General features: G+C 47.1%; 1 protein-coding gene across 2 annotated transcripts in view; it reads left to right on the top strand.

Annotated features, from left to right (window-relative positions):
* SLC6A5 (solute carrier family 6 member 5) overlaps nt 1-17,306 on the top strand; it is a 58,461-nt gene that overhangs the window by 17,131 nt on the left and 24,024 nt on the right. For both annotated transcript variants that reach the window (XM_028833557.2, XM_077964828.1), the window contains 4 exons: nt 1,149-1,281; nt 10,467-10,601; nt 11,740-11,843; nt 14,484-14,608. In XM_028833557.2, coding sequence (XP_028689390.1) covers nt 1,149-1,281; nt 10,467-10,601; nt 11,740-11,843; nt 14,484-14,608 — 497 coding nt within the window. The remainder of the gene's footprint in view (nt 1-1,148; nt 1,282-10,466; nt 10,602-11,739; nt 11,844-14,483; nt 14,609-17,306) is intronic.

Raw genomic sequence — 17,306 nt, 5'->3', positions numbered from 1 at the left:
GGTCACAGAAAAATGTCAACCTACAAACACAGCAGTTTCACAGAGGATGTATGTCTAGATGGTTGTGGAGTAGAAGGAATTGTCTGAATCTGTTATCAGGCACTGTCCCTGAAGCTGCCTCCTGTCCTCAGGGGTGAGGCTGCCCTGCTAGCCATTTGGCCAGGCAGGCCATGATGTCTTCATTTTCTATACAAGTTGCCAGCAGCAGCTACAGCTGACCAGTGGCCTCTTCTGTCGGCAGCTGCTCATCTGTCTTAGAATGTTTTGCTTGAGCAAGGTCTAGGCAGCCCTGCTTTTATAATTAAGCCAACCTTAGCCTCAGGAAATGCCCAACACAACTTGAACTACAATCCAGGGCCACATTTTTAGTCATTTAGCATGTGCAGTTTCCACTATGTACTAATTTTTAAAATTTAAAACCACACAAATACTATCAGAATAAATTCGCATAAAAGAGTAGAGCAGGCCGGGCGCGGTGGCTCAAGCCTGTAATCCCAGCACTTTGGGAGGCCGAGGCGGGTGGATCACGAGGTCAGGAGATCGAGACTATCCTGGCTAACATGGTGAAACCCCGTCTCTACTAAAAATACAAAAAACTAGCCGGGCGTGGTGGCGGGCGCCTGTAGTCTCAGCTACTTGGGAGGCTGAGGTGGGAGAATGGCGTGAACCCGGGAGGCGGAGCTTGCAGTGAGCCGAGATCACACCACTGCACTCCAGCCTGGGCGACAGAGCGAGACTCCGTCTCAAAAAAAAAAAAAAAAAAAAAAGAGTAGAGCAATAGAGAAAACACACAAAAATCACCCTTGACGGTTCAGAGTTTCTGTTGCACTCCTCCTGGGGATGTGCTAGTGAGAATGGAACTGACAGCCTTGTCCTGAAGCCTGCCCAGGGCCATGAGTGGCCTCCTAGCACATAATCAAGAGCAGGGTAAATCCAGCTGGAGTCTCTGCAGATGGCTGTGGGCAAGAGCCCAGACCAGCAAGTTCCCCACAGCCTGATGTGATTAAGTCTGCGATGGTGGGGCGGGTGGAGGATGCTGGGGTTTTGTGCAAGGCTCCTGGCTCTACTGGAGGCTTAAAGCCTGCTGCCTGTCACCTCCCTCTCTCCTCCTTTCTATCACTTCCCCCATCCCTCCCTCCAATTCTTAGGTACTTTGTGCTGAAGATTTCTGCAGGGATTGAATATCCTGGCGAGATCCGGTGGCCACTAGCTTTCTGCCTCTTCCTGGCTTGGGTCATTGTGTATGCATCCTTGGCTAAAGGAATCAAGACTTCAGGAAAAGTAAGCACTTGGATTTATCTAAGTAAGAGAAAGCTGTGGGATGCCCAGGGGTGGTTGCTTTGGGGAGCAGGCAGAGCACTGGGAAGAGAGTCAGGAGCTGTGGATGCTGATTCTGACTCTGCCCTGGAGCAGCTGAGGGGCTGTAGGCAAGTGACTTCACTTTCATCTGCAAAATGGGGATAATAATACCTTTCTTGCAGGGCTGTTTTAAGGGTTAAATGAGACACATATATACAGAGCTCCCAAGGGATGGTGGGGGTACTCTGATTAGGATTTCCTTCCTTTCCTCTCAGGGGCGGCCACTCATTCAGCAGAAGGAACCTCCCTGATATCATTCAGTCACTTCCCCTAAACTCTAGAATTTGTGCTGCCGGCCTTTTGCCTCTTAGTCTGGCTGCCAAGTTAGTTATTGCTTCTGCCAAGAAGCTGGCTGAAGATCAAGACTGTGTAGTAGATTCCCTTTCCTCACTCCTGGCCACCATGTCCGTGGCCTTCCTTGCCTTTCTTTCAACCCTAAGCTTGACACTCTTCTACCCCACGTGCCCCTAGCACTAAAGGAAGATGGTCCTGCCCGTGGAATTTTGGCTGAGCAATTACTTGGTAAGGGTCACTTAGTGATCGCTTGGCTGGGCCCTTTGGAGATGACGAAACTCCCACCGAAGCTCAGTTCCAAGCCACAGAAAGAGAGGAGCCCATGGAACCTCAGGCCACACTGGGCATTGTTGTAGCATTCACAGTAACATTTCTTCATCTCCTTGCAGCCTTAGAAAAACCTACTGAAGGCTGGGCGCAGTGGCTGTAATTCCAGCACTTTGGGAGGCTGAGGCAGGTAGATCATATGAGGTCTGGAGTTTGAGACCACCCTGGCTAACATGGTGAAACCCTGTCTCTATGAAAAATACAAAAATTAGCTGAGCATGATGGGGGGCACCTGTAATCCTAGCTACTCGGGAGGCTGAGGCAGGAGAATCACTTGAACCCAGGAGGCAGAGATTGCGGTGAGCCAAGATGGCATCACTGCACTTCAGTCTGGGCGACAGGGTGATATCCTGTCCCGCCAGACACATACACACACACACACACACACACACACACACACACACACACAAAAGAAAGAAAGAAAAGAAAAGAAAAACCTACTGAAGAATTAACCAGTTATTCCAATACCATGCAATAATATTTAATTACCCCAGGAGGTATTTGCACGTTTTAGGATGAAACAAAAATGTCTTTAAGCCCCAAAGAATGAGGATGTAATGGGGGATTCTGAGACCATAGGTTATGGCGTTGAGATTTGGTCTGTTATCCAGGCCAAGAATTTCTGCGATTATGTTACAATCAACCAACTTCTGAAGGATCGGGTCTCATCGGGAGGGTAATCAGTGCCATCTTTCACCCCCAGGCATGCTTCGCACCCCCCACTAGACACCCAATCCTGGCACCTATTAGCCACATAGACCAAACTGTCTTCTCCCTAGGGACATGGACATTTTTTGATTATGGTTCTTATTAGTGCTTGCTTTTCATGTCATCTAATTCCACAGTGACTTGAGTGGTAGATTCTGGCAGGTTTGTCAGGGTTACCTGAGGCAGGTGGTACGCCTAAAATCACAGAGTGTGGGGAGAATCAGGCCAGCTAGAGAGAACCAGCCCGGGAGTGAGGAGACCTGGGCCCTTGTCCTTGAGGACTGCTCATGGTGTTTGCTGTGTAGGGGTATCTCTACTTGGGCGGTGAAACGTGGCTGAGCTTCTGATTTTGCTCTTAGCTTTTATTTCTTTTTCTTTTTTTTTGGCCAATAAATGAAAAGCACATTTTCCTAGCTGTTTTAGAAGTTCTGTTTCCTCATTTCTAAGGTGAGGGCAATTGGACTGGGTGATGTCTAAGGCCCTCTAGTTCTAAGATTATTCTGTCGGACACTTGCTGGGTGACTTGGAGGTTTGGGGGCACTTTTACTCTGTGACCTCAGTTTCCCCTTCTGTAAAATGAGAACTGGGATTCAGTGACCCCTGAGGAACCTGCTGGCTTTGAGTGAGTACCACGAGACTGGATTGATTGTTTTTCTAAGGTTACAGGGAGATGGGAAATGTTAACTTGACCCTTATGACAATACCCAGCCTGGCCTGAAGTTTCCCGGACCCCTCACTTTCTGTAGCTTGGAGCTGAGCTTGGGTGGGGTTTCCATAAGCGACAAAGGGCCCAGCCAAGCGATTGCTCAGTGAGACTAGCCAAGTATCTGCTCAATCAAAATCCCATGGGCAAGACTGTCACTTCTGTAAGTGGCCAGATAGGTGTCTGTAGTATAGGCTGGAAGGTGAGACTGCAGGAGGAGAGGTGATAGGTGAGGAGGGTGAGAACAGCACCTTTTAATGATGTGAGGAAGAATGGCCTGTGGCTCCAGAGTCAGACCAATCTTAGTTCAAATCCTGGCTCTATCACTTTCTAGTTGTGTGACTCCGGACAAGCTATTTAACCTTCGAAACCTATTTCCTTCTCTGTAAATTGGGGATAATAGTGCATAATACTTAGGATTGCTATAAGGATTAAGTGAGATATGCATGTTACTACCTGGTGTATGGTCAGTTATGAATTAACATTATCTCTTTTCATGTTTATTATTCTGAATGGCTGCTGTATCGACTGCGTATTGTGCCACTTTGACATCTCCAGAGCAGAGGCTTTGTTGGGGAGATGGGAAGAGAAAGAGAGCTTTGTTGAACACTGTATGCCAGGCACTGTGCTGGCTGCTTCACATGCATTAGAAGCACATTGATTCCCACTTTGTAGAGAGAGACTGAGGCTTGTCAAGGTAGAGTAAATTGCCTGAAGTCATAGAGTTTTTAAGTGGCAGTAGTGGGATTTGAATCCAGGTCTATCTGGCTTTGAAGCCGAGACATTTTTTATTTTTTTTTTATTGAGATGGAGTCTCACTTTGTCACCAGGCTGGAGTGCAGTGGCGCCATCTTGGCTCACTGCAACCTCCGCCTCCTGGGTTCAAGTGATTGTCCTGCCTCAGACTCCGAGTAGCTGGGACTACAGGTGCCCACCATCATGCCCGGCTAATTTTTTTGTATTTTTAGTAGAGACAGGATTGCACCATGTTGGCCAGGCTGGTCTTGACCTCCTGATCTCAGGTGATCCCCCTGCCTTAGCCTCCCAAGGTGCTGGGATTACAGGCGTGATTACATCGCGCCCAGCCAGCCTAGACTTTTTCTAATACAAGACATTCTCTCCCAAGAAGGGGTTATTAAGAATAGATAGTAAATGAGGAATTCTGGAGCCATCATTTTTATATAGTGGGGAAAAAATCTCCCCACAGTGAATCAGAATCTGCATTTCTACCCAGTCTCTGCTGTGTTGCTGTGTGGCTTTGGGCAAGTCACAGGATATATTACAGCTTCATTTCTAGCAAAATCAACAGTTAGAATATTCTCTAAGATTCTTTTTATCTTATTAGTCTGTGTTCTTTTGGAATGGCATGGCAGCCAGTTCTTTCCATTGATTTAGAATTTAATTCTTGGTGATAGATTTCATAGGCTTTCTGGAATAGGAAGTTTTGAGCAGGTACGTTTTTCTTTCAGATCTGCCAACTTATCTCTCTGTTTCATTGAGAAAAGTTTCCAACCAGAGATCAATGATCAATTTCTATTTTAAATGAAGAATACCACCGGAAATAATGAATCACAATTTACTATCCTGCCCTGGCCTGTGCAGACATTAATCATAGAGCATTATTTGGGAGCCAAGGTGGATGCAGCAGCTTTATGATGAACTCCTTTGTGATTGAAATCCCAGGAACACTGTCATTTTTATGCAAAAGAGATGTCATCCTCCTGCAGCCAGATAAGCTCAGTTCCTCTTGTTTAGGGCCTTAGGAGACAGGACTAGCAGTTTGCTTCCTCTGAGACAGGTCTTCCTATTTCACTGTTGGAGACTTTTCCAGCAGCTAGAATTTCAGAGGCACAGGCGACCAGCATGCAGCCTGAAGGTCAAATGCAGCCCACCTGCCCTCAGGGGCGCCTCTGCCTGAGAGTTGTGGCAGCGAAGCAAAGCTAACCTAATTAGCTTGTACGGGCTGGTGGGCTTTTACCACCTGTTCAGGGGTCCCATGGTGAGAAGGATGCCTGGAGGTGTCAGGCCAACAGGCTCAGATGGGCGAGTCAGTGTCACTCCTGCCAAGTGTAATTCATTACTGTTCAAGTTTAATTCCTCTGACAATACAATGTGGAAACAGGTGCCTTCTAAATCTCCTCTGACACAGAGGAACTAGCTGTGCAGAAAGCCTCCATGCCCACCTGACTCACATTTGAGGCATTCCCAGGATTTGTAAACCAAACTGTTGGCCCTCTCAGTTCACCATGATCACCATCTAAAAATGAATGCATCACCTGGGCGAGGCAAGCAAGTGCCTAGAGTGCAAAATTGAGAGGCACTCACTCTCAGGTTCCCGAAGCACAGGGCCAGCACCTGACAGTGAATTCCTCCGTAAATTTTGCACCCTAGATGCCTCCTGTCTCACTTGCCTCCCCCTAGTCCTGGCCCTGCCATACACATTTCTGATCGTGTGGCCCACAGAATGGCGTTCATGGAAAGAGTGGCTTTGGAGTGGGGAAGCTTTGGGCTTAAATCCTGTCTGAAGACTTTGAACGAGATATTTAATCCCTTGTGAGAGGCTTAACCTGAACCTCAGTTAACTTCTCTGCAAAATGGGAGAAATATACCTGGCCACAGAGGGAACTCAGGAATGATGGTGTCTAAACAGCCTCCAACAGTGAAATGGGAACAGTTGTATCTTAAACTCATGCCAGCCTTGGAGATTTCCTCCTTAAGCCACCGCCGTCTAGGTCATGTCCTCTCCCTCACCTCTTCCTTCCATCCTCACTTCCCACCAGCCCCAGGTGGTCAGGGGATGGAAAGGATACTCCTTATTTGTCTCGCATCCCATCCCCGTGCTGTTTTGGGGGCAGGAAAGTCAGGCTGGTCAGGGCCTGCCCTTGTAGCATCTCCTCTTCCCAGCCCCACCTGACAGCTGTGAGGCCAGCCCTGAGATGTCAGATGCCCTTGGATTTCCTAACATCCACGTGTGGAAGGGCTTCACGTCTCCTTAGACTTCAAGGGGAGGGAAGGAGAGAAGCAGGTTTGGTAGAAATAGAGAGGAGCTGGCTGCTGCCCCTCCCTTCCATCCCTAGCACTACAAGTTCTTTGAGACAAGGAGGGAGGAGAGACTGCTGTTCTGTGGGGCAGGGAAAAGGTATCCCCGGTGTCGCAGTAGAGAGAAAAGGAGGGCAGCCCATCCCTGGCAGCTCTGAACCTGCAGCCAGGAAGAAGGAGTTTGGCCTTGAGTAATTGGGTTTAGAGACAGAAGCAACTTCCCCATTTCAGTTCATGGCAACGCCACCCTTTCAGTTGCTGAGGCCAAAACACTTGGGAGTCACTCTGACTCTTCTGTTTTTCTCACACTCCCCATTAAGTCTGGTGGCTCCTCTCAAAAATGTATCTGGCAACTGTTTCTCACCAGCTCCATTGACAACACCCTGGCTGGAGCTATCCCCATTCTTTGTCCCTTGCCTGCTGGCTGCTGCGGCTTCCTTGCTGTTATCCCTGCCGTATTCTTGCTACATAGCAACTGGGAGATTCTGTGGAAAGGTTAGATCCTGTTACCCCTGTGCCTGAGTCCCTGCCATAGCCCCGTTGCCCACAGAGTAAGAGCTCTGCCTGGCCTCACCTAGTCTGCCCCTCCCTACTCCCACTTTGCCCATCTCTCCCACCTGTGCCCCATCTCTTGCCACACTGGCCTCTGCTGTTCCTAGGAGTCAGGCACACTCCCTTCTTAGGGCCGTGATTCCAACTGTTCCCTTCATCTAAAATGTTCTCCCAGACATCCAGTTGGCTCACCCTGACTTTCTTCCTTGACCAACTTCTCCCTGAAGCCTTCCCAACCATCCTCCCCACACCCCACCCCACTTACCCAGCTCTAATTTTTCGTTTTTTCAATCCACATATCACCTTCTAATATACCACAAATAATACTTACCACGATTATTGTTGATTGATGATCTCCCCAGCTAGAACGGAAGCTATTCAGGGCAGAAATCTTTGCTTTGTTTACTGATAGGTCCTGAACATTTAACTGTCCCTGGCACATATGAGTTGCTCTAAATATATATATAAGTATGTATGTTCATTTGAACAAGTGGAGTGACCCCAAGAGTTATAGAGTTATATCTTTTTTTTTTTTTTTTTTTTTTGAGACAGAGTCTCACTCTGTCACTCAGGCTGGAGTATAGTGGTGTAATACTGGCTCACTGCAGTCTCTGCCTCCCGAGTTCAAGTGATTTGCCTGCTTCAGCCTCCTGAGTAGCTGGGACTACAGGCGAGTACCACCAGGCCCAGCTCATGTTTGTATTTTTGCATTTTTATAGAGATGGGGTTTCACTCTGTTGGCCAGGCTGGTCTCTATCTCCTGACCTCAAGTGAGCCGCCTGCCTCGGCCTCCCAAACTACTGGATTACCACGCCTGGCCTCCAAGAGTTATTTCTTCATCTCAGCTCTAAACTTCCCCAACTCATCTCCCACTGTGAGTCCTTGAATCTGTCCTCACCTCCTGAAATCCCACTTACTACCATGCTGGAGCCCCTACCAGGTACTCAAGTCTGTGCAGGCAGCGTGTGGCGGGGGCCCTGTGTCCCTCTCATGGGGCAGGTATTCCAGTTGCCCTCAGAGGGAGGACTGCAGGTGGGAATGGAGGTGGCCCTTAACCAACAGCCATCACCCCATGGATCAGAGAGCCCAGAGTGGGCCTGGATGGAAGCTTAACCTCAGCCTCTCAAGTGTCTTTTTTTTTTTTTTTTTGAGACAGAGTCTCGCTCTGTCACCCAGGCTGGAGTGCAGTGGCACGATCTTGGCTCACTGCAAGCTCCACCTCCCAGGTTCATGCCATTCTCCTGCCTCAGCCTCTGTGGAAGGGCCTGCCCTTGTAGCATCTCCTCTTCCCAGCCCCACCTGACAGCCTATAGTCCCAGCAACTGGGACTATAGGCACCTGCCACCATGTCTGGCTGATTTTTTTTTTTTTTTGTATTTTTAGTAGAGATGGGGTTTCACCATGTTAGCCAGGATGGTCTCCATCTCCTGACCTTGTGATCTGCCTGCCTCGGCCTCCCAAAGTGCTGGGATTACAGGTGTGAGCCACTGTGCCCGGCCTCAAGTGTCTTTTAATGCACTTTTTGGACTGTAGCCTACCTACCTGTAAGCCGAGCATTGTCAATGCTATTAAGTTGAGGACTGGTGAGTCTTAGGCCAGACTGAAATGGTACTTCTGTTTCCAGTGCCCTGGGCCGGTTCCACTTTGTGTGTATTGTAGCACTGTACTCTTCCAACAGCCCCGTGAAGAATCTACTGTTGCTGCCACTTTGCAGGTGTGGGCACTGAGGGTCAGAGACTCAGAGAGGTTAAGTTGCTCCTCAAGGTGATCCAGTTCGTAAGTGCTGGAGTCAGGATTTAGACCCAGGCTCGTGGGACTGCAGAGGCTGAGCTCTCACACTGTTCCTTCCACTTCTGCCAAATCCTGGTCCCAAGCCCTCACCTTGAGGTTTGATGGACAGGTATGGAAGGAAAGGTCCCCCCACCTACCACGTTCAACTAACCCCCAAGTTCTGCTAATGTTACCTCCCAAATGTTTCTCTTTTCCTTTCCTTTTCTTTTCTTTTCTTTCTCTTTTTGACATGGAGTTTTGCTCTTGTCACCCAGTCTGGAGTGCAAGGACGTGGTCTCTGCTCACTGCAAACTCCGCCTCCTAGGTTCAAGCAATTCTCCTGCCTCAGCCTCCTGAGTAGCTGGGATTACAGGTGCCCGCCACCACGCCTGGCTAATTTTTGTATTTTTAGTAGAGATGGGGTTTTGCCACGTTGGCCAGGCTGGTCTCAAACTTCTGACCTCAGGTGATCCACCCGCCTTGGCCTCCCAAAATGTTGGGATTATAGGCATAAGCCACCGTGCCCAGCCTCCCAAATGTTTGTTGATGCTGGTCCCTCCCTCTCTTCCAGCATCCAGGAGTACCCTTTGGTTGGCATTCAGGACCTCCTATGACATGATCTTCTCCAATGTCTCTAGTCCTCCACCCCCGCCCCCCACTCTTAGCCTCAAGTTTATGCTGTGCTGATAGTGAGTAGGGCTTTGCCTCACACACCTGCCTTGCCCATGTGCTTCCTTCACCTTCCCACCTTGCCTCTCCTCCTCTAAGCTGCACTTGTCCAGCTCAGTGTCATCTCCATGAACCTCTTAGTAGACTTCTAGGTTGAGCACAATGCCCTTCCCTGAACTTCCATAGTGCCCTGTGTGTAATTCTCTAGCTCATTATTCAGACATTGTCTTTGTGTCTTCTAGGTTAGGAGTCCCTTCACCTTCGTGCAGCTGATGCCTGGCACAGTGGCCAGCTCATAGGAGGCCCTCAATAAATATTTGTTGAACTTAATGGGATTTAATAACCCGCTGTTATAAATCAGGCACCACGCTAAGTCCTATCCATGCATTAGCTCATTGAATCCTCACGATTGTCTGTAAGAAGGGCGCTATTATCCCTAATTTACAGATTCAGAAACTAAGCTTCAGAGAGCGTAATACATTGTCTAAGGTCACACAGCTACTCAGTACCAGAGGTACAATTTCATTTGAACCTAAATGCGTCTAATTCTAAGATCACGTTCTTTTCACCTTACGGGACTGCCCCACTTATGTGTATAAACAGGGACGGAAAGCTTAAGCTAATAGGATTCATCTTTAATGGTGGAATTTTGGTGCTCTACCAGGGGTGGAGTAGGAGTTGGGGAGGAGGGAGGCACAGAGCCCCCCTCCCTCCTTCCCTCTGTGGTTCCCTAAGGAGTTGTGTACTCATCAGCTGGGCTGGGTGACATCTACCCCAGCCTTCTGGCTGTAGGCCGACTCATCCCACAGCCTCAGGTCTCTCCTAAGAGGCTTTATTTCTAGCTCTCTCTGACTCACCTTTGGTCCCAATGCCTTCCCTGCTTCCCCAGCCCTGTCTGCGTTTGGGGAGAACTACCCTGATGTGCTCTCTGTCACCCGCTTGTGCCGGGGTGGCAGCCCTACTCCTTCCCCGAGCAATGCTCCTTCTGCACAGGTGCACTCTGCAGGGCTGCTCCTTCCAGCCCCTCTGCCCATGGCTTTTCTAGGTGGTGTACTTCACGGCCACGTTCCCGTATGTTGTGCTGGTGATCCTCCTCATCCGCGGAGTCACCCTGCCTGGAGCTGGAGCTGGGATCTGGTACTTCATCACACCCAAGTGGGAGAAACTCACAGATGCCACGGTGGGCTTCTAATTTTATTTATAACTGGCCCGGAGGGGAGTGGTCCTCTGGGATGCTTGGGCAAAAAGGATTAGACGTCCTCCCCCAGGGAATCCCAGTGTGTGCTTTTATAAGAGCCTGATGATCTTGGTATATTATGCACTCAGGAAATATTTAATGAGAAGTGGACAACTGAGGGTTTTTAGATTCCTGGAATAGTTGTCCTACATCTGGGGTTATAGTAGAGGCCGAAAATGAATAATGAAATCCCCTTAATAGCTTTGGGCCAACTCACACCACTTATCTGTTACTAATTATAGAGTGTCAGAGCGTAGTTTTGCTGGTGGGAAAATAACAGCATTTAGTGTAAACCACAAGCGATTCTATTTTTAAAATATTTTTACCTGAACCTTTTAAGGGCTCAGACACGTCTGAATACTTTTATACACCCACACAGGGCCAGCACAAGCCGAACTTTCTCTTTGCATATTCTGTACAGGCACATCTAACTCTAAAATTTCCAACTCAAAAACTACAAATGAGGGGGTGATTGTTGAAGGGGAACTGACTTTTCTCACCTTAAAGAAAATTCTGCTTTTCCAGGGTGTGTTAAGAACGCATAGCTAGGATTGAGTTTGATTGCACGTAACAGAAAGTCTCCACTTAATGGCAGGTAGGACGTGACACTATAAAGTCTACAGTGGCATAGAGGTTGCTTTACTAAGATTAGGGCTACAGAGTTTCAGAAATTTAATAGCAGTTGTAATCCGCAGAAATGTCAGTTAAAAAGGGTTTTGATTTTGCATCCGTTAATATATTTTGCTGTTGTAAATTATTATTTTCTGAGAGTGTATTGACCTAAAGGAAGGACTCTCCCTTCCGTTTAGCTTTACGGGAGAGAAAAGATGAGCACGGCATGTAGTGTAGTTTATTGAGTTCCTCACCTTTGATACAGGAAGTTAAAATCTCCCAGGTAATTTACTGTGCCTTTGGTTTCCAGCACAAGTGATTTATGTTCTCATTGATGTTGATGTCAGAAGTCATCTTGTCCCTGATGTTTCCCCTGGAAACATGATATGGCACTGGGTGTGTGAGACTCCCCTCCCCTGGGGCCAGTCTCCTTTATGGATCTTGAATCTCTTTCCCTTTTGCCTCTCAGGTATGGAAAGATGCTGCCACTCAGATTTTCTTCTCTTTATCTGCTGCATGGGGAGGCCTGATTACTCTCTCTTCTTACAACAAATTCCACAACAACTGCTACAGGTATGTAGAGGTGCTACAAGATCTGGGCATAGCTGGTGAGTGGGACAGAAGAATGGACTGAATTATCAGACACCTGAGGCCACATCCTCACATTTCATCTTAGGGAGAGCTAGAGATTTGCCTCTGGCCTAGGACAAAACACATGCTGAGGCCTAGGCACTGTCTTTTGAAGGCCTAGATCCTCACTTACATACCTGGCTCTGATACATGGTGGAGGCTCAAGTGGCTATTTATAGGATGGAAGCAAGTTTCTCTGGAGGTCATGTGCAGCCAGCTGTGTTCTGTGACAGTCATTTGTGAGCTACCTAATCTGTGGATACAGTGGACTGTGCCTTCAGATGGTCTTCCCTCTGTGTGGGGCTGTGACCTAATCTCTTCTTATAAAGACACCAGTCATATCAGTCACATTGGATCAGGGACCACTCTAATGACCTCATTTAGCTTAATTACCTCTTTAAAGACCCTCTTTCCAAATACAGTCACATTCTGAGATACTAGGGATTAGGATGACAAAATATGAATTTGGTAAGGGTGGGGGAGCAGTAGGAAGATATGATTCAGTTCGTAATGGCCTTGAGTAACAGACTATGGTATTTGAACTTCTTTGGTCACAACTGCTCATTAACCATTGACCCAAGTTAGTCTGAACACCATTAAAGGGTGAAGCATTGCTATCTTCTTTATTAGAAATGAGGCTGTGTGGTGTGGCAGAAATAACCCAGGCTGAGAGCTGGAAAGTCTAGATTCACATCCTGGCCCACACTATTAATTAGTCCATTACCTTCCCCTGGACCTCAATTTCCTCATCAGTAAACTAAGGGGTCAGTCAAGGTGGATCATTTGCTGCACACTTCTAGGCTTTGCATGGTACAGGCATCATCTCATTCTGTCCTGGCAACAGCCTATGACAGCCTCATTGCTGCCATTTCAAATCAGAGTGGAAAGGAAGTGGATTGCTCAAGGTCATGCCGCTACAAGGCAGGAGAAAAAAGATTTCAATGTAGCCCTGGGTTACAGTGTAACCCATCTAGCCGTGACCTCACATTTGAGAACAGGATGACTGAAGGTAAGCTGGGAAACCCTGGCTGTCTTACCAGCAGCAGGCTCTGCGATGAAGGTAGAGTTGCTGGGCTCTCTTCCCTCCCCTGCCCCTTTGTCCTTCTCAACCCTGTGTGTCCCAACTCCAGGCTACCCTCACATTTTAGGGTCATTTGACTTTCCCACTGCCTTCTCTTCCCTCACACATAGTTCCCGTCCTGGAGCCGACCAAGGCCCCATCTCCTCCATTTCTGTTCTGATGGACAGATTTACCCCTGCCCCTGGAATAATGTCTTAGTTTGTTCATATTGCTCTAACGAAATGCCATAGACTGAGTAATATGTTTTTCTTTCTTTATACATTTTTTGCTTTTGTTATTTTTAAATGACACATGGTAATTATGCATATCTATGGAGTACAGTGTGATATTTCAGTACAAGTACACAATGTGCAATGATCAAATCAGGGTAATTAGCATATCCACTACCTCAAATAATTAGCATATCTACCACCTCAAACATTTATCATTTCTTTGTATTGGGAACATTGAAAATTCGTTCTTCTAGCTGTTTGAAAACATATAATAAATTGTTGTTAATATAGTCATTTTATAGTGCTATAGGATGATTTTTTTTTTAAGATGGAGTTTTGCTCTCGTTGCCCAGGCTGGAGTGCAATGACCAATCTCGGCTCACTGCAACATCCACCTCCCAGGTTCAAGCGATTCTCCTGCCTCGGCCTCCCAAGTAGCTGTGATTACAGGCATGTGCCACCATGCCCCACTAATTTTTTTTTGTGTGTGTATGTGTGTGTATTTAGTAGAGATGGGGTTTCACTATGTTGGTTAGGCTGATCTCAAACTCCTGACCTCAGGTGATCCACCTGCCTTGGCCTTCCAAAGTGCTGGGATTATAGGCGTGAGCCACCGTGCCCAGCTGGGATGGTTGTTAATATAGTCATCCTACAGTGCTGTAGAGCACTATAATTTATTTCTCCTATCTACCTATATTTTTGTATCTTTAACTGACTTTTGGCTATAAACAACAGACATTTATTGCTCACAGTTCTGGAGGCTGGCAAGTCCAAGTTCAAGGTGCCAGAATATTCAGTGTCTGGAGGGCTGCTCTCTGTTTCAAAGATGGCACCTTGTTGCTGTATCCTCATATGGTGGAAGAGGCAGACACATTCCCTTCAGCCTGTTTTATAAGGGCACTAATCCTATGAGTTGGCTCTGCCTTCCTGACTTAATCACTTTTCTAAAGCCCCACCTCTTAATACTATCAAATTGTGGATTAAGTTTCAGCCAATGAATTTGGGATGGGAGGGTTCAGACCATAGCAGATAAGTTGAGACCCTTTATATAGAATGTGGAGTCAGAGCTTTGGCCCAGAGGCCCTGAATCAGGGCTATTAGGGGATATCTTTTGAGCCTTTTGGTGCTTTTTAAATGAGTCCAAGGGAGCCTGTGGTTAGGACATGAACATACATATATATAAAACACATGTGCAAGCAAACACGTGGGCACACATTTATGTGTCCTTCCCCTTGTCCCTTTCCACTCACCAAGCACATCTAATGGAAAACTCTGGTCTCTTCTTTCCAGGGACACTCTAATTGTAACCTGCACCAACAGTGCCACGAGCATCTTTGCCGGCTTCGTCATCTTCTCCGTTATTGGCTTTATGGCCAATGAACGCAAAGTCAACATTGAGAATGTGGCAGACCAAGGTACAGGACAGTTGTTACCCTGCTGTTGCAGGGCAGGTCCCAGGCCCATGTCACAAGCTCCTAATTTATACTATGCTGGGAAGTTGGCCTTCTGGAACAGGATAGAGGGTGGAGGAGCCCAGGTCCTTCTGTACAGTGGGACTGAGGAAGGCTCAAGTAGGAAGCTCACTACAGAGTCAGAACTGGCTTGTCTCTGACTAGAGGGATTGCTTTAAAAGCCCTCTTTCCTTCTCGTCTCCTCCCCTTCCTCTTACCTTGCCCCTCTTAATTTAGCTCCAGCCTATAGAAGTGAGGGTTATACCTCTTAGGTATGAGTAGAGAATTTATTAGGCAAACCATTGCCTCAGGAGCTGATGTGGGCACAGGCTGCTGTAGGATGACATTCCTTGCAGAGGGCCCTGTCGAAACCAAGGCTTAGTGAGAGAACTGACTTCAGAGGACCATTTTCCTTACAAAGCACTTTTCTGATTGTTAGGTCAAATGTGCTTTCAGGGCCTTCTGCTTAGTTAGCAATGCAGACCTGCAATTTTTTTCCCCAGTGGGTAGAAAGGTTGGATCGTGCTGGGTGGGTGGAGAGGCATGTGGAATAAATGTTTACTCTCTATCCAAATGATCTTCTTATTAATGGCTAACATTTGTATGATGTTTTCAAGTTTACAAAGAGCTTTCATTTTTATTTCATATAATCCATATTACTAGGACAGCATTTTGCAGAGAGAGCATTCAAGATTTTAGTACAAAGGATTTGGATATTTAGTAGGTTTCAGTGATTAAGGGATTTCATTGTGTTTATTGTTTACCATTATGATCTCATTCTCAATTCAGACATTTATGGGATGCCTAGTGTGTTGGTCCTGTGCCTCATGCTGTGGGGCATGACTATGGCCCTGGACAACCAAGGGGTGTACCTGTGAGAGGCTTGTCTGGGCAGTTATCTTCCTTCAAGCAGCTGATTGCCATTCTCAGATAATGTTTCAGATGTGGTGAGAGAACTAAGCCCTGGAAATTTCACCTTTTTGGACACTAAGATTTCTTCTGGTTCCCTAAGGATAATTCATTACTGCGCCAGTTCATGCTGATAGTACACCCAGGGCCTCAAAGAGTTAAAGAGCCAGCACGTTCCAGGGGTGCAATTATCTCTCCCTGGAGAGGCTGTGAAACCCTGAGGGGTGTTTGGTTTTGCAGCAATGCACTAAATTAGAGGGGCCCCAGGAGATAAGCAATGGCTCTGGCTGGTTGAGAATTCTCAGATACCCTGGGAGGCAGGGAGGGAAAGTGAGAGGGTAAACAGGTTTTGTACTTAGAGGTACTGGAGTCACTTCCAGCTGTCCTGTAACCTCATTTCCTCCTAGCAGAGTGGTTGGAGCAGATAGGTTCTGTCCCATTTTCTAGAAGATCTTAGGCATTTTACTTTCTGTGACATTACTGAGTTCTTTTGGAACCAGTGGCCAACCTGCTAGAGACTATGAATCCTGAGATGTGGGCCAGGTTAGTAAACGATTCTGAACTCTTTTCTGCTCCAGGAAAGGGATTTCTGGGGAGATATTGCAAAACCTCAAATAGAATGTTGTTTTTCTGGTATGTAAAATGAAGCCAACAAATTGCCCATGTTTTCCTCTGAAATTTCTCCTTGCCAGTGTTTTTTCACTTCCTTTGATTTGAACAAGGATAAGGGCACTTCTAACAGGTTCTAACCTGTTGTGTTAATACTTGTCTCTGGCACAGGGACAGTGGGCCTCATCTCCCACAGGAGAGGGTCCATGAGATCTTCTCCCAGACCCACTGGGGAAGCTTTCCTGCTCATCTGAACCTGCATGTATTTTTATATGTGCTTTACAGGCTTGTCTTACTTGCCTCGATATGATGGAGGCTCTGCAGAATATAGGACAGAAATTTGGGGTCAGGTCTGCATTAAACCCGAGCCCCATTTCATCCTTGCTGGGCAACACTGGCATATAGACATTCAGGCCATTTTTGCTGACCCAACTTTGGTAACTAAGTTTTGACCTTTAGTCAAATAGAGGTTCTCCTGAATGACCTAACACTATTCGATTTAGTTTACCACTCCCTTCTAAAAGAGGCATTTCTACCAAAATGATCATCCGAAATCTTGGTCTTATCAAAATTTTGAGGGGCTGAGGATGGGTAGGATTGGTGAAGGGACCAGGCTGTCTTTTGCTTTTGTGATAGACATAGGGAAGGGGGCATGTTCTTCTTGGGGATCTGCTCTAGAAAAGCAGCTTCCAGGGAAGTTAGGCCTTCAGAGCCATCTCCCCACCATATGCATTGCCACCTATGGAGCGGTGACTCATGTTCAGAATCTATCCTGAAGCCAAACAAAGATGCTTATCCAGCAGCAGAAAAACTCAGACCAGAGTAGATAAGCAGAAATGTGCATATTTATTTAGCATTCCCAGGTGTAGGTAACTCTCAGCTAAACAGAGCACTAGAAATACTACCTTGGTTCCCTTGCCCCTTAATAGTTCAGATACCTTACTGATCAAAATGAGCATTCTCAAACGGCACTGATGCCCCACTTCCATGCAGCCATCTGCCTATCACCTGTATCCCAATCCTTCTGCCCACAGGCACAGAAGTCCAGCTGGCATATCCTCAGAGAGCTCATTCAATTTGTAATAGTTATCACAGCAGAGTGGCTACCCAAGCTGTGCTATGGGCCTTGATGCATTGCATTGAC

Source organism: Macaca mulatta, chromosome 14, assembly GCF_049350105.2.
Source record: "Macaca mulatta isolate MMU2019108-1 chromosome 14, T2T-MMU8v2.0, whole genome shotgun sequence".
Classification (NCBI taxonomy): Eukaryota; Metazoa; Chordata; class Mammalia; order Primates; family Cercopithecidae; genus Macaca; species Macaca mulatta.
This window is presented reverse-complemented; position numbering and strand designations above follow the sequence as displayed.